General features: G+C 43.6%; 1 protein-coding gene across 1 annotated transcript in view; it reads right to left on the bottom strand.

The window, feature by feature from the left end:
• Positions 1 to 27,663, bottom strand: part of shank3a (SH3 and multiple ankyrin repeat domains 3a) — a 262,588-nt gene that overhangs the window by 189,805 nt on the left and 45,120 nt on the right. Inside the window, exons 3-4 of the mRNA XM_061251833.1 lie at positions 8,379 to 8,582; positions 5,892 to 5,963 (exon numbers count right to left, since the gene is read on the bottom strand). Of these exons, the coding sequence (XP_061107817.1) occupies positions 5,892 to 5,963; positions 8,379 to 8,582 (276 nt within the window). The remainder of the gene's footprint in view (positions 1 to 5,891; positions 5,964 to 8,378; positions 8,583 to 27,663) is intronic.

The raw sequence follows: 27,663 nt of genomic DNA, 5'->3' as shown, positions 1-27,663 counted from the left end.
AACGGTGGCAGTCTGCAGCGGGAGAGAGAGAGCAGAGTGCGAGTCAGTGCTAATGACACCTACACACCGCAAGCCATTAGGGCTAGCTCAGACAGGGCCACGCGCGAGTCCAGATGAAAGAGAAAATCATTAGGCGCTGGGCTGTCTCCACAGTGACCTGACGTGCACTGTTTAAGCTGGTTGCCGGGCAGAAAAAGTGTACGTGCTCAGAGCGCACAAGCTCAGCCACGCAGACGGCGGCTTTCTGCCGGCTTCTGCGATGCGCTCTGCTCCTGCGATCGCTCTGACAGACAGAATGATGGATGGACAGACTGACGCCGCTCCCTGAATCTGTCCCCGGAGAGGGACTGTGGAGGAACGGACGGCTCCGGCCGCATTGACAAACAGCGGCTTCTACCGCACGCGAAAACCATCAGCAACCTCACGCCAAACGCCGCCAGATAAAGGTCACCATAAACAACGCATCGTAGACGTGACCGAATGTGACCGCACACGGTATCTACGCCTCTCTTGACCTCTCCCACCCTGCTCACAGACCCTCCCCAGCTCTGCAGTGACGCGAGGGAAACATGGATGAATAGAGTCCATAGAAGCAGGGCTAATTTCCTGAGTGGAAAGCTTTGATGTCGGTCGTAACTACACGTTCACACCGGGGTGCTGCATCGTCTGGAGGTGAACTCGGCCCTGATTGGTCAGTCTCTGCGCGGTGGACGGATCGGGCAGGTGAAGTAGCGCAGCCCGTGGGGAGAGTGACGGGTCATGTCAGGACAACGGCTTTCCCCTGCTGCGGAGACCGCTGAGGCTTTGTGACTGTCCCACTGCGTGTGTGTGTGTGTGTGTGTGCGTGTGTGTGCGTGTGTTAGAGAGAGTGGATGTGGTTGTGTGTGTGTGCGTGTGTTAGAGAGAGTGTGTGTGTGTATGTTAGAGAGTGTGTGTGTGTGTGAGAGAGAGGGTGTGTGCATGTGTGAGTGTATGTGTGTGTTAGAGTGTGTGTGTGTGTGTGTGTGTGTGTGTGTGTGTGTGTGTGTGTGTGTGTGTGAGCGTATGTGTGTGTGGGTGTGCATGTGTGGGTGTGTGTATGTGAGAGAGAGTGTGTGTGTGCGTGTGTGTGCGTATGTGTGTGTGTGTGTGTGTGTGTGTGTGGGTGTGCATGTGTGTGTGTGTGTGTGTGTATGTGTGTGTGTGTGTGTGTGTGTGTGTGGGTGTGCATGTGTGTGTGTGTGGGTGTGTGTGTGTGTGAGAGAGAGAGTGTGTGTGTGTGTGCGCATGTATGTGCGTGCACAATAGTTTTATTTATTTGAATTTTACTGGGACTAACAGACATCCACGCACACACACACTCACACTGTGCAAGCTATTCCAAAGGCTAGATTGTATTTCAGTGGCCAGTCCCAATTAAATTCAAAGACTTTGTCAGGGCAGTCAGTTTACAACCTGACATTGAGAGTAAGGCCGGTGACCACAACAAACACCATTCAACACCCTCTGTGCCCACGAGAACAGGAGGGAGGGCTCAGACAGCACTGGCCACTGCCCAGCAGAGCCAGTCAATACAGCCAATGAGCAACAGGGTGCCAATAAGATCAGGAGATAGCTGCTCACTGAGACAGCCCGCTCGCTAGGAGGAACTCCCTCTCCATTGGATGCAGTGGCATACTCTGTAACCAAGCACTAGACATAGGAAAGAGAAATCCCATAATGCATGGAGCTGCAGTGTACTCTCAATCACTTACATCTCAACCAATCAGAAGTTGTCATATAACTGAAATAAATTCAAACTTGTTGGTCATTGGTGATGACACTTAGTGTCTTGGGCTGTGTTCAATACCGCATACTTTGCATACTACTTGCAGTAAATTTCAGGCAGATTTTCTGAAATGTAGTATGAGTAGTAAGTATGCTGAGTATGCGATATGGGACGCAGCCTTGGAGAGTGTGCCTCCACCAATTATGCTTGAGCTCACCATCAGCCCTTTCACAAAACAAGTTCCTGAATTTAAGCCTCTATTTACCAAGCGGCAGCAAGCCTTTTCCATTTATAACCACTGGCATATGACATAAAATTGTGCCTAACAAAGTTTACATTTAAAAAAGGGAACAGGCCATTATGAATTCACACCTTTCTCCCCTCACCAGACAGCGCGCAGACCGAGCGTCTCCGTCGGCGGTTTCTGATGCGTAGCGGCCCGCACTTGTCGGACACTAAAGCTAATCCGCGTGGGACCCAGCCGTTTGTTGCCTTTTGATGCAAATCAAACACCCGAAGGCTTTCTGCTCGTGGTAATTACAGTAACAGGACAAGCTCCAGGGCCTTTCTATAGCAGACGCTCACGGCTTAGAGAGAAAAGCACAGCAGAGGAGGCATTTGTTCGCAAACTCACAACCGCAGCACAATGCGAGTCGTCTACAGGGATACAGGTCACTTGGTAATTACCGGATTCTTCACGCGGCGGAATAATGAAGTGCAGCGGGCAGCGGAGAGAGGCGGGTGACCCGTCGCCTGTCGGCGGAGCTGTGCTATCTGAGCTGCAGCGGGAGGACAGAGTGATGAAGAGGAGGCCTGTCTGGGCCGGGACATTGTGCTCCAGACAGATGGTGGAGAGGCGATGGCCCCTGAACGGCTGACCCAGGCTTAATGGAGACAGAGCGCTGTCCTCTCCTGATGCGGCGAGCCACCGAACCGGGCCGCAGCCGAGACCTCTCCGACGCTGCCTCAGCGAAACCAGAGGCCTGCCCCCCCCCCGAGGAACCACGGACCGCACTGCCCAGCCCGTCTCACTCACCACAAAACTCACTCGCAGGGACAGACAGCGTGTGTGTTCGACACATTCACTGCAAAACAACCAAAAATAAGTACATCTTAACAAGTATCTTAGTACGTATATCGAGACTTATTTACTTTACCAAATAACAGAAAACGATTACCAATGAGGTAAGACTGTTTGACTAATTTCGAGATTTGCCAATGGGATAAGAACGTTTCACTTGTCAAGCAGTCTCAGTAACTTTTTACTTGAGAGAAAAAAAAAGATCTTAAGGCTTATTACAGGACTAAAAATGCTGGTTAAGACTGAGATTTTTTGCAGTGTTCTGTGTTCAACTTGCTTTTCATTCTCACCATTCAGGCAACCAGTCCACAGTGCTGACCATAAACAGAGCAGCAGATAAAGAATATGAGGGTTAAGCCATTTGAGGGAGTGCTCAGAAGGTGCTCTCAAATTCAGTAACTTTCACAGTCTGCCTTTTACACATTATTCATTCTTACAGATGTATAACTTACTGAAGAACAGCAAGATTCAGCCTTACTGCCCACCAGGTTTTGTGGAAAGAGTAATGTACCGGAAAGCTAGAGTACTAGAGCCATCTCCATGTTTCCTTTTTAGACATGCCACAGGAAAAGAGGTCTGAACAGAGCATTGCTGTCCTCAGTAAGTGCAGTTCTCACCACACTGGTGTGTGGTGTGTGTCAGAAGCACAGGGGAAAAACAGGGGGCAGATGTGTCCTGAGTTTAACTATGTCCCCTGGAGTGGGGGAGAGATGGGGGGGGGGGTAACTGGATCATGCTTCAAGCCTGAGGAACATCTGCTGCCCTGTTCACCTCAGAGACTAAACGTGTGATCCCTATTTCAGCAGACTCCATCATTAGGCCACCAGAAGAGCTGCGATAAAATCTGTATGTACATCAAACCAAATACGACTGATTTTTCAACCATGATTACCAGTGTTCACCCAGAATGGTTTCACTACCCATAATGTACAATTTGTACATAGAACATTTTTTAAAATTGGAATGACACATTTTTGTTCGAGTATATCCATACAACACTGCACTTTGTTTGAACTGTAACTCAAAGGAGAGAGCAGCCAATTTAAAATAGACACAAAAAACAACAATGACATTTTGACTTTTTTTTATAGAAGCTGAAAACAAGAGACGTTTCTTCATAGACCTTCAAAGAGTTACGGTTGACAGTGACACAGGGCCACCCACCCCTGACAGACTGCTTTCTAAATGCACTTTGAGTCGTTCCACTTCAGTGGAATATCCATTCCAAACCAACGGACCAGGCAGCAACCCCCTGACCAACTGCCATCTGGTGTCAAAGCGTTCTCCGGTGTCGTAATGTGGCTCAGCTGTCAAAACTGCCACAAGGAGCCTCACTCACAATCACCTGGGTGCCCAACAGGTTGGACTGATTCCTGAGATATGCATTTCACTCGCAAAATTGCACTGGTCATATTGTAGTCCAAAGGCTCAACCCCAGTATTGTTTATACTTAAGAGTACAGAAGAAGGCAAGTGCTTACAAACAACTATTAGCTGTGAAATCAGTATTCTGATGTGGTTCTTATTCTAACCAGAATTGATGTGTGTACAATCTACAAAACCGCCAATTACTCAGTCCCCAAGGACAGCCCAGTCCTGCTTTCTTAAGAATATTCATGTTGAGAGTTGTCACTGCAAAGTTTTGTCAGACACCAGAACTCTTAACAAAAGACTTTGAGGAAATCATGTCATGTTGGTACATCTCATTAAAACATTTCCTAACCACTATCTCTGCTTACAGTACACTATAAAATTGGACACCCAAGTTAAAAACATCAAGTTGATTATCTTCAGCAGTCGTTGCATATTCTTCACCAAAAATGTGAAAAATGTCAGTAATATTCAGTTGAACCATTAAATTCCATTTCAGTTAAGCCCTAAAATTCCATTTCAGTTAAGCCCAAAAATTCAATTTCAGTTAAGCCCAAAAATTCAATTTCAGTTAAGCCCCAAAAATTCAATTTCAGTTGAGCTCTGAGGAAATTGCATGTGACCAGAAAGGAGACATGCTATTGGACAGGAACGGCAGAGTTGCAGAAGTGTCACGGGCGTGATGGATGAGGCTGTCGTCTCCCTCTGACAAAAGAGCCTCAAAGCGGGCTGCTGACTAAGAGCCCAGTGCTTCCAGAACAGAACCAGCGCTCAGCGAACATCTGCTCCTGGAGCTTCGGAGTGCCTGGGCTAGCCATGGTCAGCATTAAAGAGCTGCATTAAGCAGTCACTTTTCCCATCGTAGTTATAAGAAATTATCCTTATTTCATCACAATTAAGGAAATAGCACTCAATCACGATGTCTCAACTGGAAAAAGAGCGACATCATTTTTCACAAAACAGCAAATGAAGTATACTCAAAATGTTGGCGAAGAGATGTGTAATTGCATTGTTTTGGGTTCATTGGTTGACAAATGTCACTGTTTTGCATTGGGATCTCAAAATTAGCCTGGCAGTCAGTCCTGTTATTAATTTGTCAGTTGTGGATGCAAAGGCACCCATGAATTTGGCATCCATTATTTGACATTGCCATGGTACATATGACCAACTGAAGCACATCACCTTACCATTTTTAGAGCTTTATGCTTACCGACACCATGAATTCACATTTACAAAGTATTCAGCTTAGTTCTAATCTCACCTGATTATTTTCAAAGGCTTGTTTAAGGGTGGATGACATTGCCCTTCCTGCCTTTCATCTTTAGTTCCACCTCAATGCAGAAGCTACACTGGATTTCTCAAACGGTCGTTTATTCCAACAGTCATAAAAAAAGAAATTCAATTCATGGAAATTTGAAAAGGTGTGAAATGAAAACAACGTAATAATGACTGGGTGGAAGTTCAACAAGGGTGAATGTGCAGATACAGCAAACACTTAAATAAAAAAACTAAAATAGGTTATAAAACAAAAGATGCCCAGCCTCCAATCTTAATAAAAAGCAATATGAAAAAGATATAAGAAGTTATAAAAATATAAATATCTGCTGATACAGTACAGCTGTACGAGGCCTCCAGCCATAGAGCAGAGAAGAAGCAGCTGGCATCAGATAAATAAGAGGACCTGTCTTCTTACCTTAGTGTGGAGTTTGGCCAGCTGCTTGTCATCTACATAAGCCTCCGAGTACACACGTCTCTTGTAACGGAACTGGAAAAAAATAAATAAAAAATAAATCACATAAAACAAACTGTATTGCATGTGCACCGAATTAAAATAGCTATATAAGAACACACCTGATATGATATTATCTTGAGTGTTCCCCTATTGCAAAAGGACTTGCAAATAAACATATACTGTATTCACTCTCAAGAACTGTACTCATGCTGCAGAAATCATGCAAATCAATTCTACAGCCTTTCATAAAACAGCACACATACTCCACACAGCCTAAATAATTCAGCACAGAAGACATAAAAAACACAGCAACCCCTCCGAACCTGTCAAGAGGGCAGGGAGCGCACTCACAACCGAAAAAGAAAAAAAATTGAACATTTGCACTCAAGTCAGTCCCATACGTGTACTGTAACGTTCAGAGAACACGGGGAAGCAACACCGTACGCAGCTCCCTTTAATAACCGCGCTAAATACAGGGAACTGCAGCCCTCTCTGCACAAAGGATCTCATAAATCCTGCGTGCTTTGACGAAATCAAAAACACCTTGGCTACTCGTTTTATAGCGAACAGAATGGAGGACAAAGTAATAATTAATCCCAGCATGCAACGCTCACACTGAGCCAGCAGATACAGGTGGAATTCTGCAGCATGCCAATCAGCAGCTGCCTGCCTGAGCAATCAGGGTTATCGGTGTTGGATAGTGTTAGGGGAAATCTGACTGTTTAAGCAAACAAACAAACAAACAAACAAAACAAAACAGTAAATAAATAAGTGCTAAAATTAAGGGAATGCTGGATGGCTCATTGGGTTAAGGCACCAGGCTGGGGTGCAGTGTTGAGCCCCACGCTCTCAGGCTGAAACTGTACCCAGGGCGTAATGATTCTGCTGTTAGGGTCAGTCCCACATGCTCTACGTCCACAGACACCCTCCCAAAACATTCACAAAAACTCAAATCCAGGGCGGACACCGTGAAATAACACCACAATGAGACTGTGGGACAGGGAGCACGTGTGCAGCCCAGAGCTAAACGGCCCCTTCCAAAACCCTCCAACCCAAATCAATTGGATTTTTTTTTTTTGCAACCAATCAATTCCCTATCCGGTACATGTTCAGTATAGTGTGTAGCATGTAGAGTATATAGGATGGGTTATTAGTGGTTTTCTGTGAAGACCAATGGTTAAAAAAACTGGAATGGCGGATTGCAATATTACTCTTATTTTGGGACAAAAGCAAGCGCACAAGTTTTCATTCTGGAATATCTGCATTGACAAATGCAGTCATTAAATAATAGCACCACCTATCCCTTTTCCAAATACACGACAGATACAGACCATTACAGATACAGATACACACCCCTACTACCGACAGTATTCGACTGCTCTCGTGATAAATGAACACATCTGAATACAGTTTTGGTGCCGTGATTCCCAGCCCACAGCTCATTGTGCACTCCAAGCTGAAGCAGCGTCTAATCACGTCCTCAAGGTGAACACACACTCGCCGCAGAGCCAATTTCGGGGTGGTGCCCTGGGACCCCCCGCCGGACCGCTCCGGAGGGGGCTTCAGAAGGACCGAGGCGATGAGGTAGAGAAATGGAACCCGCCGTTTTGTGTTTGATTTTCACTTAGAGCTGTCCGCTCTCATGATTCATGCGTCTCAGGGGAGTGGACCCAGCCTGCGGTCTGTGTCGCATGAGCCTAGTGCAGGGTCGCTACCCAGCGACCATGTCTGACATTTCATTGGTGCTTTGTGGGAGCTGCTGTTTCTATTGGTCAAGGCCATAACCCTGAATTCATAGGATTCATTCCTATACTTTAACATCATAGCGATCGTTTAACAGGGTGGTCAAGGTAATTTTTCTTTCTTTTTTGTCCCCTGATTAAGGCAACTTCTGGTGGGATATGTTTTGGATTTGTGAAAGAAAATGGTGGGTTAATGATGTAGTCCTTCCGGTCAGTGGTCATGTGACTGGACATTCAATCCATTTCTTTAATCATGGAAAAAAATGCAAATTCAGCAGAAATTCACCAGGTTGTCAGTACAAATTGATTTCTGAATTGACCAACCTTGTTAAACAAAATAATACACAAAACCTCAGACCAAAGACAGATCTGTATTGGAAAATCATGCAAAAAATATTGGTTCTCTAGGCATGTTATTCTGAATGACATACAACACTTTGAACAGAATAAAAATCTTGAACTATCTTGAACTAACTGTGCCAGTCCAGATATGATCAGAATCTCAGGTACCGAGAGGGACACCGTGTGCTATAACGAACAGCCCTTTTCCACATCTCCTGCCATGATCCCTAAGCTTTGGCGAAGTGTCCTCCGTGTTTCATCGATGTGACGGACCAATGCCCGCGATGTTCTCCCTTGTTAAAAAGTGACGACCCTTTGAAAAGACCCACTGAAAGCTGACAGGAAGAGTGGAGTGTAGTCCTACCTCTAAGTACGGGAGAGGGGCGATGGCGGGGAGAGGGTAGTCTTTCAGCTGTCGCTCCTCGTCCAGGAATTTTCCGGCTTTTCCGTTGTAGGCCGGCTGGAAGAGCCCATAGTTCAGCACGTCCTTCAGGCTCTGATTCAGAGTACATAAGATACGCTGCTTGGAGGACCATATGGGGGCTTCTATGTTGAACTTCATGCATTTCTGAAACACAACAAGAGGGAGAAATAATGAGTTATTATCATTATTATCATTATTATTATTATTATTATTATTCTTTATGTGCATTACTTCATTTGCCTTTCATTTACACCTAGCCAATAATGATGTGCAGATCAAGAATCTTCTTGATTGTTTAACATTAACATGAAACATTAAGAAAGAGGTTCCCGTTAACCCAGGGAAGGCACGTTGCGAGGAACACTTGGCATTTCATTTTCTCTTATTCCATGTATCTGCATGACACTCTTCTCATGTGCAATGCGGTGTTATTTAAGATATTTTCTGTGCATGTGAAAGAAAGAGATAACAGATTTTTCCCATGAAAATCACCATTGCTGTTCAAATAGATGCAGGCGTTTAACTGTGTACACACTTAAGGGAAGAGTACATTCCCTGGGTGAGCAACTACTATGAGATACAAGAACGATATTGTTCAAAGTGTGGAGTCCAGTGGAACATATTAGTGGAACATATTACATGGGCACATCCGTCTTCACCCGTGAAGGAACAAATGGCCTCTACCTCTCCTGGTGCTTTCACAATGCACGTAATCACCACGGATTTACCAATGAGCTGCCGTTTGTTTACTGCGAGTGCGCATAGGGGCCCTGATATTCGTTTCTGCCCATTGGGCTCTTATTTCAAACAAAATGGTGCATTCCCAGCATGGAACCGCTACAAATAGAGCCGTGCAAGAGCACTGTTTTATGAAAGGAAGACAGGTGTTTCAAATAAAGAAAATTAGGGTTTCTTTTGTTTTTTTTAAGTTCTTATAAAAAAATTTTTTGGAAATGTTGGAAAAATAAAACTTCAGAAGAAGATCTTCAGGAAAAGCCTCAGGTTTTATTCCATTTCATCACAAAAGTTTCATAAATCCATCTACTAATTAAATTCAAAATGAGAAAATGAGACACTATTTGTGTGCTTTGAAAAAATGATGATAGATGCATTAAACCTGAATCGTTAACACTGCATTATTTGGGGAATAGCTTCTCCCCTGTGGTTCAAAGTAAAGCTATGAATAATACATTTCAGCAACACCCTGAAAAACACCAGTGCCAGGGTCTCCCACAGACTGGTGTAACCTTGGCCACACACTGGCTCTGATACAGTGCAGTCCATTCAGCACACTGGATTTGAAATGAAATGATGAATATGAAGTCAATGCACCGACTGCCTGCTTTAATTTGAGGGTATATACGCCCAACCATACTGTGTGATATGAGCAGCAATAACTGACCTTTTTTATACAAACGCTAATTGCGAGAGGATAGCCAGCAGCCGAGTTGATAGACGAGGCCAGAATTGTTTTCTTTCTGAAGTGCAGATATTTACAGTGAAATAATAAAAAACTGGGTAACCCAAACTGGGTAACTCCAACTCTACCACTATTCAATAAACTAAATAACAACATATTTCTTACCCAATAATGAACCAAATACGCACACCCAAAACAAACAAACACATTCAACACCTTCTTTCACCCAGATCGCTCAGTATAGATAAAATTCCCGAATTTGTAATTCACATTACAACACCCCTGTGTCTACGTGGTCTTTTCCACCGGTAGCCCGCGAAACACCCCTACTTCCACGTAGCGGGACGGCCGCGCGGTTTCCCAAGTGAACCAGAAACTGTATGCGGAATTGAATGGTAGAGAGTGAAACTGTATACAGAGTTGTAATATTGAAGTTTTAACCAATAAATGAGAATATTTTTTTACATCCAAAGTGAATGTTTGCATTTGTTGATTCCAGACAAACCGTATATAGATGAACGGTGAACATGACAAAGGATATGAACAGAATATTTTGCATTAAGGACTTCGTTGCATTCGTTGCTTACGAAAAAATGCCGGTAAGCCTTTCCCCGCATTTTAAAACAACATAGCTTGCTTGCTGTAAGTTAATATATGACGGTAAACTAGTAGTGCGAAACAGTACGAAGACAGTATTGACAATGGAAATGGAAATGCTGCCTGCGCGTCACAGCTCAGTATGAGACACTAATAAAATAATAATCATTAATAATTGATTTTCTTTTCTTTTTAAGTATGAATTATATACTGAAATTCAAACCAACTGTACCGTAGGTGCATGGGAGTTTATAAAAGGGACGATTAGTGTGTCTCTTAAAACTGTAGGAGACATGTCGCAAAGAAGGTAGAAGAACAGTAGCTTGCACCTTCTTCTCTAAGCAATAATAATAATTTGGAGATTTTAAAAACGTTTTCACACCTAAATAAAAACACTCAATCACGCAAAATTAGAAATCTAAAGGGGAGATAGGAAAGTGGTTTGAAACCGTTGTTTGAATTGCACTGTAAAAATACATAAATGGGTTGTAAATAATTTACATAGCACCGGAAATGTTCTTTGATAGATCCAGAAGAATGGGGTGCACAACCTAAAGTGCATTTTGTGTAAAAGCAAGTATCGGGACGTATAGAAAAAAAAAGGGAAGTGTTGGAGTAGTAAATGGATGCAGGACAATCTGGGTTACAGAGACGGCACATTTACAATTCATGAGTTTCTGTTAAACGAAGTCACTTTATGGTCTTACTTAAAGGAAAAAGAAAATCCTTATTTCCGAGAAGAATGCAGGGAAAAAGCAATTTAGGGGGCCGTGGCTGCTTCAGAGTACAGAGGGGTGTTCCGGACAATACGAGGAGGTGAGCGGAGCAGAGCACACCGTTCTGCTTTAGAAACTCTTTGTGAAGAATGTCGTCCCGACCAAACCTCTGTTCCCTGATGATAAAATGTGTGAGGTAATGGCTTGGCATGGCTCTGAAGCATGCTCAGGATGATGTAGCCCTGAATGACCTGACCCGGAGAATGAGTTACACCCTTCATGCTGCAGTTGCTGAGACTTCTAGAAGCTTCTACCAACAGTCGCTTTACCCTTCCCTTTGGGAAATGGTCAATTTTATGCGCCAACAGCTACCAAACAGACTTAAACATAAAATCATATTAATTTGCAGATACCTATCCATCCGTTTGCACTTGAAACTCTTTCCACTTGTAAAGCCGGGTGTTTGGTTAATGCATTCCAGTTAAGTGCATTGCCCAAAAGTGGGGAAAGTGCTAATCCACCGCAGTTTTGAACATGCAGTTTCACACCCATGCTATCTTCACACCCAGTCCCATAGTCATAAAATCTGTGAATGTTTATTGACAGAATTAATCAATCAATCAAAATGTATTTAAATCACTCATTACAAAGAATATATTCACAACAAACTTTGCAACATACCCGGGCCTAAACCCCCAAAAAGTAAGCCAAAGGTGACAGCGGCAAGAGAAATCTCCCTGGATGATTTAGAGCAGCACAACTCTGGTCCTGGAGGGCCGGTCTGCGAGCTGGCTTTTGTTCCGACCAATTACCTTAATTTATTTTTCTGACAGCTCTAGAAATTATGTAGGTTCATTTCTGTACTTAAGCACTGTAAAATCTTTAGGACACACTAGCAGTCTGTGGCCGTAGCTGGTGCATATACAAATGATCAGGATATAATTGAGCTAATTCAATAATTAAGAGCAGAAGTTGGCACACAATCCTGAAGAGGATTGGCCCTTGCTGTGCACCCCTGACATGGAGGAAGAGACCTTAAGATGAAGCAGACTCATGAGCTTATCCTCCTCTGGTAGTGGGGTCAAAGGTGATGGACCTGTAGATGTGTGCAGTCAGATGTACAGGTGCCACTGAGCCAATCACTCACCAAACCTTGAAAATACACGCATGTGGTTCTATTGCATAAGGGATTTATCATTATATAATCTCAACAAACTTTATCAGCTCTGACACTAACACTTCCTCTAAGCACGCCAGATGTACCCCAGTTGAAAACTTCAGCTGGGATTCTAAGCTGGTTTAAGGTGGTCAAAGCTGGTTAAGTAAGCTGGTGATCAAACTAGTGGACTAGCTGACAGCGTACAGTATATAGGCCAGTTAGATGGTAAACAGCTGGTTAGAGAACACAGCTTAAACCAGCTTGACGAATTTATGCCGGTTTAAACTGGACTTTTCAGCAGGAACCCCCTGAGAACTCTGGAGATTCCACCTCATATCTCACTGACACAGCGATGGCCTGCCACCAAATATCATAATGCTGACCCATATCTCCATTCAGGCAAGCAATAGTAAAGTGCCGCTAACCCATATTTAGCTGTCAAGTTAACTGCCATTCATTCTGATTACTAATTAATTTGTTAACACCCAGTATTATCCATTTACTAGGCCACTATTAATTTATTACGCTGTAGTCAACAAACTTTATTTGATATATTTCCAAATCCTCATCACGTCTATGTTATTTCAGAAAGTTTCAGGCTCTGACTGACATCAAGAATTCTCAAAGTCAACTTTGCCTATCTCTTCCCAACACCGTTGCCTTTTCCAAAATTAATAGAAACGGCAGACTAAATAATGTAGGTACATTCCAGCTTTGTTATTTTGACAGGCTATGGGCAATGTTTTTGAGAGGGAATATAAACAATGTCTCAGTCCGGCACAATTTCTGTCTTCAAAAAAAACAAAAAAAAAAACACACTGCTTACAATTCTGGTCTTCTCGCTGCGGGGCGATTCAGAACCCGGGCGCTCGTGCATCACAGCCGACAGACTGCAGGCCTGACCTCGCTATCGCTCAGCAGAACAGATGACCCAACGCCGACACAGAGCCACATGAAGAATTAGTAACATCTTAAGCTAATAGCTGTGGATTCCTACTTAATAAATGTTACAGGAAATACACTGGGCCCATTGAAGAGAGGGTTTGGGGTTTGGTGGGAGGGGAACTTAAACGGATCCAACGATTTAACGTTTTAGCTACAGTTAGGTCCGGAAATATTTGGACAGTGACACAATTTTCATAATTTTGGCCCTTTTGGCCAATTTTGGCTACCACAATGGATTTGAAATTAAATAATCGAGATGCAATTGAAGTGCAGACTTTCAGCTTTAATTTGAGGGTATTTACATCAAAATTGAAGGAAGGGTTTAGGAATTGCAACAATTTTCATACATAGTCCCCTCATTTCAAGGGACCTAAAGTAATTGGACAAATGAATATAATCATAAATGAAATGTTCATTCTTAATACTTTGTTGAGAATCCTTTGCAGGCGATGACTGCCTGAAATCTGGAACCCATGGACATCACCAAACGTTGGGTTTCCTCCTTTGTGATGCTTTGCCAGGCCTTGACTGCAGCTGTCTTCAGTTGTTGTTTGTTTGCAGGTCTTTCTGCCTTAAGTTTTGTCTTAAGCAAGTGGAATGCATGCTCAATCTGATTGAGATCAGGTGATTGACTCGGCCATTGTAGAATATTTCACTTCTTTACCTTGAAAAACTCCTGGGTTGCTTTCGCAGTATGTTTTGGGTCATTGTCCATCTGTACTGTGAAGCGCCGTCCAATCAACTTTGCTGAATTTGGCTGAATGTGAGCAGACAGAATGTTCCTATAGACTTCAGAATTCATGCGGCAAACTACTATCACTACTATTCATGTACCAAACTGTTGATTTGGCCACTCCTGATGTTTCTGCTTTCTCTCTGATGGATTTTTTCTTTTTTCGCAGCCTAAGGATGGGCTGTTTCACTTGCATTGAGAGCTCCTTTGACCGCATGTTGTGGATTCACAGCAACAGCTTCCAAATGAAAATGCCACACCTGAAATCAACTCCAGACCTTTTACCTGCTTAATTGATGATGAAATAACAAGGGAATAGCACACACCTGCTCATGAAACAGCTTTTGAGTCAATTGTCCAATTACTTTAGGTCCCTTGAAATGAGGGGACTATGTATGAAAATTGCTGCAATTCCTAAACCCTTCCTCCAATTTTGATGTAAATACCCTCAAATTAAAGCTGAAAGTCTGCACTTCAATTGCATCTCGATTATTTAATTTCAAATCCATTGTGGTAGCGTACAGGGCCAAAATTATGAAAATTGTGTCACTGTCCAAATATTTCCGGACCTAACTATATGTTTTCTGAATTGATAACAATCTTCCATTGCCTGTGGTCAGCATAGGGTTATTAAAGCCTTCCATTTTAAACAGCATTAATAAGTCTGTTAGAGTCTGAATTGTTGGCGGAGCTCGACATAGCTGTGAAACAAGCTTTTCTTATATTTCTGATATATGATTAGAGTTTGGCTTAAGCGTGGTTTCGCTGCATATCGGAAAGTGATAAGAGCATCCATTACAGACACTGTGAGCATCACAGTTACAGGGCACAGAGGCCTGTAGCAGAACTGTCAAGCACTGACAGCCCGTCCCCTGTGCTCGTTACAGTTCAGGAGCTGCGAGGATTCATGAGCGGCCTTCTCCTCGACTTCTTTGGTCGGTGCCTGTCCTGTTCTCCCGGGCCAAGCCGCGTTGGGTTATATTCATAAAAATTTCCTAAATTACAGGCGTAATTACTCAGAAATTACTCAGCAAAAACCTGCATATAAGGTAAGTAGCTATATCCAGATTTTAAGTACAGGTTCTCTCATTCAGTGTTGTGAACGAGCATGTTAAATAGTATGGAAGGGCCCTGATTAGGAGAGCGCTTTACACTCAGGAGTTACTCAGAAGGAGATATGGCCTTTCTGACCGAAGGCCTTGCTGGTTTTTATTTTGGCTCAATTACAGCAGGCTGGTGTAGGCTGAAATGTTCTCACACTGCAGTTCAGGCACTTAGTTAGTTTGCCTCATCTCAGTCCTCCGCGAGGAAAGCAATAACCTGCTAGAGCCGTTGCAATTAAAAAGCCGTTTGATTTATGCTCCTGTGGCACTCCTCATTAAACAAAATCCCAAAACAGGTACAGCCAGTGAGAATAGTCCTGGTGTGTGGTGGCAAAATGATTCATCTTCCCTTATGCTGACTGTGTGCACACGTGCACGTGTACATGTGTGTGTCCCTATGTGCCCGAGTTTGTGTACATGCACACGTGAGTGTGCATGTGTGCTGTATAGCCTGTTGAAATCTGATTTATTGAATTGTTTTATAGAGTGAGCAAAAGGATATCCATTATTACCAATATGTGTCTCCATAGACATGTGTGAGCCTGAGAAGCTCATATAAATGAGAATTACATGGCTACATCCACTTTGTTATTTGCTGTACTATCCCTCATTTCCCAGGATCAAGGAATCCAATTTTCACCCAATGAGCTCTGGCTTTTCTGGTTTTATTGATTTCTTAAAAATGCCGTGTGTGTAAAAAGAGTGCATAAAAAAAAAAATACATCAGGTTTGGCACACCTCCCCAGGAGGGAAACCGAAAAAGGTTGGGTGCCAACTTTGCAGAGCAAAGCAAAAAACAACTGCCATAATGCCCTTTACAAAGGGAACATCCAAATGTCCTAACAACCCATAGAGCACTGGTTCTTAAACCTTTTAATATCGGAGCCCAGATTAAAAATGTAGTATCTAGAACCCTTCCAATACACACACGTGCATAGCCTAAAGACAAATTCCAGGACCCACCTCCAGGATACGCTCCAGCCATTTTGGGGTCCTGTCAAAACAGTGCCCGAGAGGGTTTGACCCCACAGGCACAAAATGTCCTCACAATGTTACTGGAACATTGTGTCAGGGTTACAACATTACCACTACATTGCAGCAGCGTTGTAAGAACGTTTTGTGTTCGCTGGGTACGCAGCAGCCCAACGGCACTGTTCGTAATTGACGCTACTTTCGCTGCTGCTTTTGTTCTGCGCCTCACACTTTTTCTCCTCCTGTCTTTTTCCGCCTCTCTCCCGTTCCGTCTCTCTCGTCCTTTTCATTAAGTGGACAGACGGGCTTGCCCCGGCATGAGAAAGCGATCCTCCCTGCGCTTTAAATCAGGCCGGGTAATGAGAGACATAAATCTGGACGAGAGGGAGGGGAATCATCGTTAACGGACCCTGAGAGCTCTTAGCTGAGTCCACCGCAGTGGTCACCGTCACCAACGAGCATGGGTAAGGGCAGAACTGACCGTAACACAGGGTCAGCGATCACAGCCACACGTTTGTGTGAGGGTTACTGAGAGTGCTCAGGGTTTGCATGCCGTGTGTTTGTGTTACTCTGTGAGTGTACAGGGGAACGTGTGTTTGTGTCTGTGCGTGTGTGTGTGTGTGTGTGTGTGTTGCAGTACCAACAGTGAGCTTCAGAGCTTGTTTTCTGCAGGGCTTCTGGGTTGTCGAAAGCAGCCCACAGTCAGCACACACATACGTTGTAATTGAGAGCATTCAGACCCTTTCACTGCTGTCATCTGCTGTTCAGTCACTCTGAGGCCATGATGTACTTTATTGTGGGGCGACATGGATCAGGCAATAAGAGCAGTCGTCTGGCAGTCGGAGGGTTGCCAGTTCGATCCCCCGCCCGGGCTGTGTCAAAGTGTCCCTGAGCAAGACACCTAACCTCCAAATGCTCCTGACGAGCTGGTTGGCGCCTTGCATGGCAGCCAATCGCCGTCGGTGTGTGAGTGTGTGTATGAATGGGTGAATGAGGAGCATCAATTGTACAGCGCTTTGGATAAAGGCGCTATATAAATGCCAACCATTTACCATTTACCATTTAACCCTGTGGGGTAATTTGCCCTCTGCATTTCACCCATCCCAGCTACTTAGGAGCAGGGGGCAGCAGTGCAGCTTCTGTGGACCAGTCCGCGTAACCTAACATGCATGCGTTTATGCTTCACAGGACCGTTCATAATGCCTCACTAAACTAACTTTCCATTTTATAGCTGTAACCTGAATGCCCTACAGATGTTTATTCGTAAATGAGGTTTCAGGCTCCAGTTGAACACATCAGTGCATTTAAGGAGACTCAGCAAAATCCTATGGCCGATAATCTTTACACAAGACGTGCTTTGGGCTCCGGGCCTTGTAATGAAGGAGGAAAAGAATCCATGACTCCAAACACTCATTACGGAGCTGCCTGGTCAACACGGGCCTCATTTATATTCATTCTCTCGTTCAGGGCAACACAGACAGGTGATATTTTTTACATCCAATTTCCATTTACACAGGTTGACAGCATAAGCACCTTGCCCCAGCATATAACAGCATTATTATGTCTGGGATTAGAAACTGAAAACCTCTACTTAAAATGCTAGTTTTTAGCCAGAAGCTACAGAGATACATTGTAACCTATAATGGCAGGATGTTGTTATGCCGTACATAAACTGCAATGGGATAGTTAGTTACAGGGTTGTTTGTGCTAAGACGTGGTTTTTTTTTGGAAAGGTGAGAACAATACATGGTTGTGCGTCAATTTTTTACCCCATAGAATGTATGTTATCTGCCAAACGAGGAGTGGTTGAACAATAGCTACAGCTTTATCTTCATTGGGTAATAACTGGGATTGTCTGTCTCTCATTGGCTCAGGGGAAATCTGAGCCCAGTGCTGAGTAATGGGCAGAAAAAGGCCCAGAGGAAAGCTTATTAAATCAAATGAGAAAGTGCTGCATCAGCATAAAATAGTGGTGAGCAAAAGGAAATCAGCGGCCTTTGCTAAATGAGTGCGCCCTTGCAATTACTCTCCCCTGGCGATAAAGATAAGAGTACGCAGTGATGAGGACAAGGCTCAGAGCTCCATACAGACTTCCCCTTTACCTATAAACTAGCCCAGGGCTGTCCAATCTCTCTCCAAAAGGGCCAGTGTGGGTGGCCCAACACTATGAACCTGACTCTACTTATCAAGGTCTTGATTGAATAGCACGATTAGTTAATAAGTTGAATCAGGTGTCATTGCACTGAGCAGCTGCATCCACACCGGCCATTTTGGGATAAGATTGGACACCCCTGCAGTATCCACCACAGCACCAGGCCTGGGCTCTCCCTGAGACTCTCTGCCTCGACTACATGGGCTGGAAGGCTGGAAGGTTATATGCATTAACAACACTGTGTAAAGAAACGGTTCTTTATGTCGGAAATTACCTTCACCTAATCTCCCTTTAATCTATGCCCACTTGCTCTACTGAGAGAACGTAACCTGAAATGCCTAAATAGTTCACATCCAGTTGAATCCATTATATATTTGTAATTTGAAAACCTTTTTGTCTCCTTTTGATATGCAAAGTATCTTATATTAACTTATATTAACTTACAGTATATTTCACACACGTACACACACACTCGCACAGACAGACATACACACATATACTTTATAAATCTTTTATATATGTTTTATTTTTTCGCCCTTCTTTTCCCCAACTGCCAATTGTACCTCCTATAGCCCGGTTGCACCTCCTATTCTGATTTAGCTGGGCCTATACTATAGCTCTTTGACTTTGACACTCAGCCTCAGGGCAAGTTCTGCTCTCCACAGCTGTTACTACAGGACAGCTAGTGCCAATCAAACATAGTCTCCCTATTCCAACTGAACTGCTTGAGACCTCTAGTGGACCAGTGAACAGGACATTTCACCTGTATTACTGGAGTAAAATGTGCAAAACAGTGCAAATTAACAATATGTTACATGGCAGCTGTCCAGAGTGCCTGTATTCAGTAAATAATAGTGAAATCAGCACAGTCCTACACATACACAGACTCACAGAACAGTTTCAGACCAAGCTGTCAGCAGTAAATGTCAAATTCTTCACAGACATTGCTCTAAAGCACGGTGAAGTCAGATTAAAAACTCTGAGGCCAACAGGGAGACTGGGGGGGCGTGACCCGTAATACCCCTGGGAGGGGCGGAGCGGAAAGATCCAGAACATTTCAGCTCCCTACGGACTGGGGCCTGCAGCTTTTGAAGCCAGGTCTTGCTGGTCATTCACTGCTTGCGAAGGTCTGCCAAAACTAGGCCACACCGAACAGTGCACTTCTTTGCAATACAGTCATTCTAAGTGGCTAGCACAAAGCATGGTATTAGTGCAATGCTGTAAACCAAATGCAGAATATCTGCTGAACCAAATATTGTTAAAACTGACATTTCAACCCTTCAACATATGAGGTTACAAATATGTATGCGATTAGAATATTCTTAACTGAGCACGATCACTACCAAAAAAAAAACGACCCATTCCATTCCAAAAACAACTTATCCTTCAAAAGGGTCGAGCAAAAGGGGGTAGTTGTCTTATCATTTAGGGTATGGACACAGAGCAGTAAGCACTGAGTGTGAATGAGAGCCGGGTGGGGGTTTTTAGGAACACATCTCCCTGTGTCTGGAAAAATAGATAATAAATAGAATATAATCTCCCCGGCACAGCACTGGCCATAAACATCCACGGACGGTGAGCTCATTTAAACATGCATAAAACAGGGAGGCTGCTTTCGACAAGGAGCACGCCTAACACGGCAGTTATCAACGCGCATCAAATTCCGTGCAAGAAATATAATCCTTGACCGAAATTTCAAGAGTGAAAAACTTTTTCACATCTGGCAGTTGAACACAACAGAGAGGTTTTCCATGTCCCGCGGGGACCTCATTAGAGAATGTTTTAATGCCCGGCTTTCGCCAACATCTCCTTTTCGCTGAGTGTCTTTGCCTCTTCAGCAAACGGTTTGATTTCTGTTCTGGCTCATCTTCATATGAAAAGCTGTTGATTCATACGGTTTTATTTATACAGTGCTAATACAAGCAGCTTGTCTATTTTTAATAATACACCTCCCCCTAGATAACTCACCCATGAGAGCTCACACTGGTGAAGCTGGCTCCCAATTTACTGTGACGCTCAATTATTGAAGAGTGGGTGGGATATGATTAACGCATGCACACAGAACACAAATAACCTGCATGTAGTTCAACATAACTGCTTCTCGCTCTGTTTAAGAATAAATGTACCTGTCAATGTGACAAACTGCACATTAAACCGTGTTTTACTATGCACGGGTAAGCACTCTTGATTTCATTTCTCCGTGTTGCTCTCATTAAACCTCACTGATTTTAGATGGGTCCCTGTACACTGTTAAAGGGGGAGGCGTAGTTACTGTTTTTATCAATGGAAAGTGTGGCTCTTGGTTTATGCCCACCATTTTGTACCAGTGATATGTATAATGCATTCATGCATATACGCTGGATGTATTTCTGTTTGATATAAAGAACCCTCTGAGTTGTAATTGGGCAAGTTAGGTATGTCTTTCAGCACACTTATCTCTGGTTATGGGTATGCACTTTGCACTTTGTTGTACGTCGCTCTGGATAAGAGCGTCTGCCAAATGCCATTAATGTAATGTAATGTCTGGGTTAATACCCTGTGTGGTTGATCTTGTTGGGTTGGTATCTATCTATCTAAATTATTTAAAATAATAATATATTTTACAGACCACAGTACCTGGTGTGTTGCTGGGAAGAGATAATGGATCTGTAACCAGAGAAACAATCCTTCAAGCCGGATTTGAACCAGCAACCCAAGGATTTGATCAATGCCCAACTACAGTCCTCTGCTCTATCAACTGAGGTATCGAAGGCAGAAACCATCACAAAAGGTGTAATCATGCACCATCAGCATATGCAAAACCTTTCAGCACCTGCAAAACCTATAACATAACCAATGACTGGTCATAGTATTTGTTTTGCATCAATCATTGGTTATGTTGTTAGTTGTGTGTGCGCTAAAAGGTCTATGATATTCTCATAAATAAAATGCCAGATGAACACTGTTTATGTGTCCTGAGCTGTGAACCTTTCCATTTCCAATAAAGGAAAGAAGCATTGTCTGTTGGGCTGATTTGAAAATAGCTAGAAACCCAATGAAACAAAACCCAGCACAGAAACACCCAATGCAAAACCAGCTACACATCTCTACAAGAAAAACATAAAGTCTGGATATACAGCGTTAAATGTTCTCTGTTAATTGCACACTTAAAAAGAGTACATAATGGACCCGATTGGACTAATACTCCATTAGAGCTGAATTAACACTGGACATCTCCCTCGCGGAGTCAGTCTTCCCTTCCTGAGATGGCCGGGCACCTGTTTGAACCGGTTTGAGCGAGTCTCGTGTGGCTGTGTGAGACGGGAGTGCAGTTAATCGACTGTGACACTGCCCACATGACTGAGACGGTTGTCCAGTCATGGTTCTGGACCGTCGGTGGTCATCCCGACCGGGGCAGGACTGTCTAAACGGATGTGACACTGTAACGCCGATAATTACTCAACCCTCATTACCCAGCATCCTGCTGGCCTCCCGCCCTCGCCCCTTGTCGCCTCCTACACGAAACTCGAGAGGACTTGAAATATCTTCACCATATTCAGTAATAGTCCAATTTACTGAAATGGTACCTGATGCAACACTTTAGATAGCTGTGTAATTAGTCAAATACCCCGATCCCATGCAAGCCAGCCCTGCAAGTATGCTGACACTGCACCCCAGAATACTGCCACACTTTGGTTGAGACTTTGCGAGGATGCACAAAGTTGTTGGATGAAACTGAGCACAACTAAGTTTGTGGATGTTTGCGAGACACCATGCCATTATATTTGGAAATGGATGTTGCTGTTGGGGCGGCACGGATGGTGCAGTGGGTAGCACTGCCGCCTCACAGCAAGGAGGTCCTGGGTTCGAATCCCGGTCGGCCGGGGCCTCTCTGTGCGGAGTTTGCATGTTCTCCCCGTGTCTGCGTGGGTTTCCTCCGGGTACTCCGGTTTCCTCCCACAGTCCAAAGACATGCAGGTTAGGCTGATTGGAGAGTCTAAATTGCCCATAGGTGTGAGTGTGTGAGTGTGTGAGTGAATGGTGTGTGTGCACCCTGCGATGGACTGGCGACCTGTCCAGGGTGTATTCCTTCCTTTCGCCCAATGTATGCTGGGATAGGCTCCAGCCCCCCTGCGACCCTGTTCAGGATAAGCGGGTTAAGATAATGGAAGGATGGATGGATGTTGCTGTTGGGTATAAATATACAGTTCTGGTGCTTTGAGCACCACAAATGTCGAGGTCCGATTGAGGTCTGTTGTCTCAGGATGAGCTGCAGTGAATATCTAGAAAACTCATTTAATCTCAGCAACACAATCTGAAAGGATAGATAGCACTCTGGGTAAGTGGAAATATAGATTTATTTTATTTTTGGGTGAACTGCACTTTTAAACAAGGATTCAAAAGAGAAATCTCTAGTCAACCGCTTACACTGTTACCAGAACATGGCAAGATTTGGAGAATATAATTAGAAAATTGAAAAGAATGGTATTTAAAATGCATGTAATGTATTAGAGCCAAAGGTAGTAACTCAATAAAACCCCCATTGGATAACATGTGTTAAGTTCCATAGCAGTCACACGTAATGCTTATGGTATTATGTCATGCTTCATTGGTAACAGAAGGGAATTCATTTGAATTAGGGGAATTTGCTTAATTACAGGGTAAGGAAATAGGTATTAATTTATGGTGATTTATGGAACACATTTTGTTTTTGAGAATACTGTTTAGTAGGTGGCAGCTATTTTATTTAATTCCCACATTAGAACTACTTGTGCACAGAGCTGCTTATGTGTATGCCCAATATGACCATTTTCCTGAATTTGCAGGCACATTCAAAGAGGCAGAACAATTATATAATGAAAAACTTCAGCTTGAAACAACGCTTTTACATTCAATGTGGAATTCATATTCTGCTGTCTCATTTGCATGCACAGACATCCTTGGGCATTTTGAAAAAATGCTTCTGTGAAATGCTGTGAGTGTGTGTCTGCGTAAGTGTGTGTTGTGTCTGTGTGTGTGAGTGAGTGTGTGTGTGTATATGTATGTGTGTGTGTGTGCGTGTCTGTGTGCCTGTCATTTGTTTTATTATAAACCACAAACTGGATTAATTGGGCTCTGCCATTGGTTTCCCTGCTTTGTCAAAGATGCCTTCATGTCTTTGGGGTGTTTTTATTTTCCTTCCGCCAAATTGCTTTTTTCTCTATTCTCGATAAACACGGGATGCAAGACCTCCCTCCACTTATCACAGCTCCTCATATCTTATCCCAGACACCCACTGGTGCCTTCCTTCCCTCCCAGGGCTAAAATGGAGGATCAGGTTGGTTGGAGGAGAGCGCAAATGATTGTGTTACTGTATCGGGCCCTCTGTGTATCACAGAACTTACAAAACAGGGGAGAAGATGCCAAATGGGTAACTAAACTACAAGCCCAAAGATGCACCCCCCAAGTTCCCAAACCTGATCCCTTTGTTAGGAGTTGTTTATGTATTTGTAGAATATCATGTTACTTGAATATCTGTGGGCCGCTGGCAGTTGGAAAACATGTCAATGCAGTCCTTTGAAAAGTGTAGCTATGTGCCAGGGGTACAGTTAAGCATTGCCAGTCTATGTGTCCTGCCACTGTGTGCTGTGTACTGAGTGTGAACGCATACTGAGCTCGACAGTGCCCTGTGTGCTCCAGCCTGGGATGTGCTATCGGCTAACTCTGCATACAAGTCTACAGTGTACAAGACACAGTTGACTGGATTGGAGTAGGTCAACCAGGCAGTCAACCAGCCAAACAGACACTATTACAAACCAGCCTCTATTACGTCAACCTAATTACATTACATATATTTACATGTTACTCAGCTGACAGTGACCTACAGTTGATTTGAGGAAGCGGGAGACGATCCGCCCTGGGGCAATTCGGGGTTAAGGGGTTAACCGATGATGAACCAGCTCCACCACTCCTCAAATAAGCTTCTTCAGGTGTTTTTTTTTCCTTTGTTTGTTTTAACCTCATCAGTTGTTATTTGTTATTTATATAGGTTATTACTGTTACTTTTGGGGAAACATCAAGGCTGGAGCCACACCAGGACCGCTACAGCTAAATGGTAGCTAGGTAGGTTATGATTGGACACTGCAGTTACAGTACAGACAACTTTGGTACAACTACGTCAGCACAACAATACATAGATAACACAAAGGACAGATACACAGATATGCAGACATGGATACAATGATAAATGGAGGCAGAAGGGGGGATCATCTTTTTCAATCCTAGGAAATGGATCTCAACCAGGTATGAAATAGAACTGTCACCAGGGTGGTAATTCAACAAATAAGCACAAAACAAACAATCTACAACAGCCTTTCATTTTCCCCATCCTGGCTCTTTAGAATCCACAGATTTCAAAATAGAAGCTAAAAAAACAGAACCAGTACAGAATTGGCATATACAAAATAGCTTGATGGGTGTAGGTTGAAGGGCAAAGCAATAGCGGTTAACAAAGTCCCTGTATTTAGATTAAACATATCAATGAATATGCAACATAATTATTTTGGTTTAGTTTCCTCTGCTAAGCGGGATAAATATCAAAAACCTCCCAGTACCTAGAAGCAGATCCAAACAACAGATGGAAGCTGGGGTGGTGGAGAGTGAGTTCAATTCTGTGAGCATCAGCACAGGTACAGTGCCAATGGTTGCATAGCACTGAGCAGCACAGGATAGATCGGACTGTCCATTTATGAACATGTGCATGTGATTGGCTGAATATGAGAACATATAGTGATGCGTGTACGTGATTGATTATGACAACATAGCCCAACCGACGGTGGACTGAAGCAGAAGCTTCCTGACCAAGCCTGGTCCGTGCGTTTCATGCAGGACAGTCATGTCAGCTGGGAGCTGGTGTCGCTGTCCACGGTCCTGAAGGCTCCCAGACTTCAGCATTAGGAAGAGCTGAGAGCAGCCAGGGAGGGAAACCAGCCCTCTTTCTCAGCACCACAGGTTGCTCAAAAACAGCAACAAATTCCACACAATCCAGCTTCATTACCATAAACCAGTGATGTGGAAATTAGATTTCAAACAACTGCAAATGACCCATGCTCTCAGTAGACAACTAAAGAGACCTGTAGTGTCACCTGACCACTATGCTTTGCTGTGGAGAGAATTCATCTGACTTACTTGCTCCTTTCTCTGAGAACTATCAATGTTTGCAATTGTTTGATTATAGATGTGTCATATAATCGCATATGGGATTGAGTGGCATGACACCAAATAAAATATGAATTAATTCCTTCAAAGGATCACTGACTGGCACTGATTGTAGCTTCACTCATTAAGCGGTCTCAGGGTGAGGGTGAGATATTTTTGACGTAGCTCAATCAGATGAGCAGATATTCACTGAAACCTTTGCACTTGCATTATTTCTGACCAATGTAGTCTTGGTCAGACGTAGTCAGGTCCAATGCAGTCAGGCACTAGTGGTTACAGCCAATACTGTTCATTCATGGTCTGTCTTTATGGAGAGCTTACCGTGCAGTATTTTTCCATGCACAATGCCCTCCTGCAATAAACCCGAAGCGCATATTTTATTTTACCGTAAATGCATTTTATTACGTGCTTTATACCTTTGTGCCTTTTTGCAAAGCAGCCCCTGGGTGACTGCGCCATTTTGATCGTACAGCACCTGGCTTTAGATTCACCTCCCTGTGAAGTGGCCCATTACCGTGTGATCTGCCCCACCATCCCGGCTCTCTCCTCATTACCAGTCCTCCTCCGCAGTTCCCGTTACACGGTGAATATCTGAGTGCGCTGGCGAACAGCCGACTGACGCTGTCGCTTTGTTCCGAGCGGGACGGGCGGAAATTCAGCGCTCTGCCGTTTGCGCAGTGTCGAGTCAGGCGCTCCGGCTTTGATCACACGCGCTCTAAAAGATTCATACCAATATTTCATTAATTATTCGGCAGAAGCAGCGCCGTGAGAACTGATACAGTGATTAATGTTCCGCAGATTTTAAAAATAGAGAATTTACACCGGGCTTACATGAAACTTTACAAAAATAATGAGCTCTTAACAGACCTGCTTATCTTCAGCTGATTACATTCTCTGGCTTGTACATTTTGGATTATTCAAATCATGCCGTTGCATATTTATTTTTAATAATGACATAAAGTTGCATTCTGCAATATTGGGATTACAACCTGTAACTGTCAGATAAGAAACCAAAGTTTATCTGTATACCCGTAAACAGATGCCACAGTATTTCTACTTAAATGAATGTAATACTCATAGTCATGACTGTTAAAGTGTCCTGCATGCTTGGGAGCTGGAAAGGTAGTAGTGTTAGTAGTGAATAGGATTAGTAGTGTATAGTAGTAGCAATAGTACTAACCCACTACTACTACTTTGCTACCACTCATTCAACTACTATTACTACTACTTTACTATTCACTATTGCTACTACTACTACTACCTAACCAGTGAGTATAAAAAAACCTGTAGGATTGTCTTGTAATTCACTGTACTTGCTCTGGTCAGACATTTCTATCTCAATGACAAAGACAAAACCACAGAGCTTTGTACAACTGTAAAGCCTGAAGCAGACCTACTGTATGTACAACTATCCAGCATTTCCTAAAATAATAAAACATCCCACATTAAAAATGCCTGGAGAACATTACTCATGTGCCCAGCAGCCCCTGCAGAGAATCACGCCTGCTTACTGGCTTGATGAGTCAATCTATTTATAAACCGAAAATTATACGGAAAAAAGATTTATGTGAGGCTTTTTAGACTCCTTCCCTTTGAAGTCAAACTGAAATGTTACTGGTTTACTTCCTGTTGTGAGTCTTGTGCTGTATAATAGCCAATATTAATCATGACCGTTTACTCAAAGCCGTCCCCCAGACATTACGCACTTCATCTCTATGTGGGCCACCCAATCAGAAAGGATGGTGCGCTAGCAAATCATCCGTCTGCCTGCTGAAGTAGGGTCACCCTGACTTCTGCTGGGGTGCCCTGGTCTTAAAGTACCGGCCGTATTTCATCCTACCCACGCTAGTTAATAATAATTGGACCAGCCTGTGATCATACGTGACGTACAGCAACAGAGCATTGGTATTCCAGGGTTTTCCATTTCCATTTCCTCTTATGGTGCAACCGAATCCTTCCCACAGTGCACCGCTCCAACAAAGCCAAAAAATTAGACAAATTAGGTGAATTTTGCCCGTGTCACTTGGTTTGAGACTGAGAGAGCACTCCCCACCCTTCTACACAGACGGTGCTCAGACATGATGAATATGCAGGCCGCCCGCACAGTGTACGGCAGAATGGGAAAGCGGTGTCTGGAGTTTGATGGAGTGTGTTGCGAACGGCCATTTTCTTCCTATGATTTTCCATTACCGCGTTACCGCTCACAAAAAACGCCGCCCCTCCCATCCCAAAAAAAAAGGCCCCCAGAGGAC

This window comes from Conger conger, chromosome 8 (genome assembly GCF_963514075.1).
Source record: "Conger conger chromosome 8, fConCon1.1, whole genome shotgun sequence".
NCBI lineage: Eukaryota > Metazoa > Chordata > Actinopteri > Anguilliformes > Congridae > Conger > Conger conger.
Note: the sequence above shows the minus strand (reverse complement) of the source record. Positions and strands in the feature narration are given on the sequence as shown.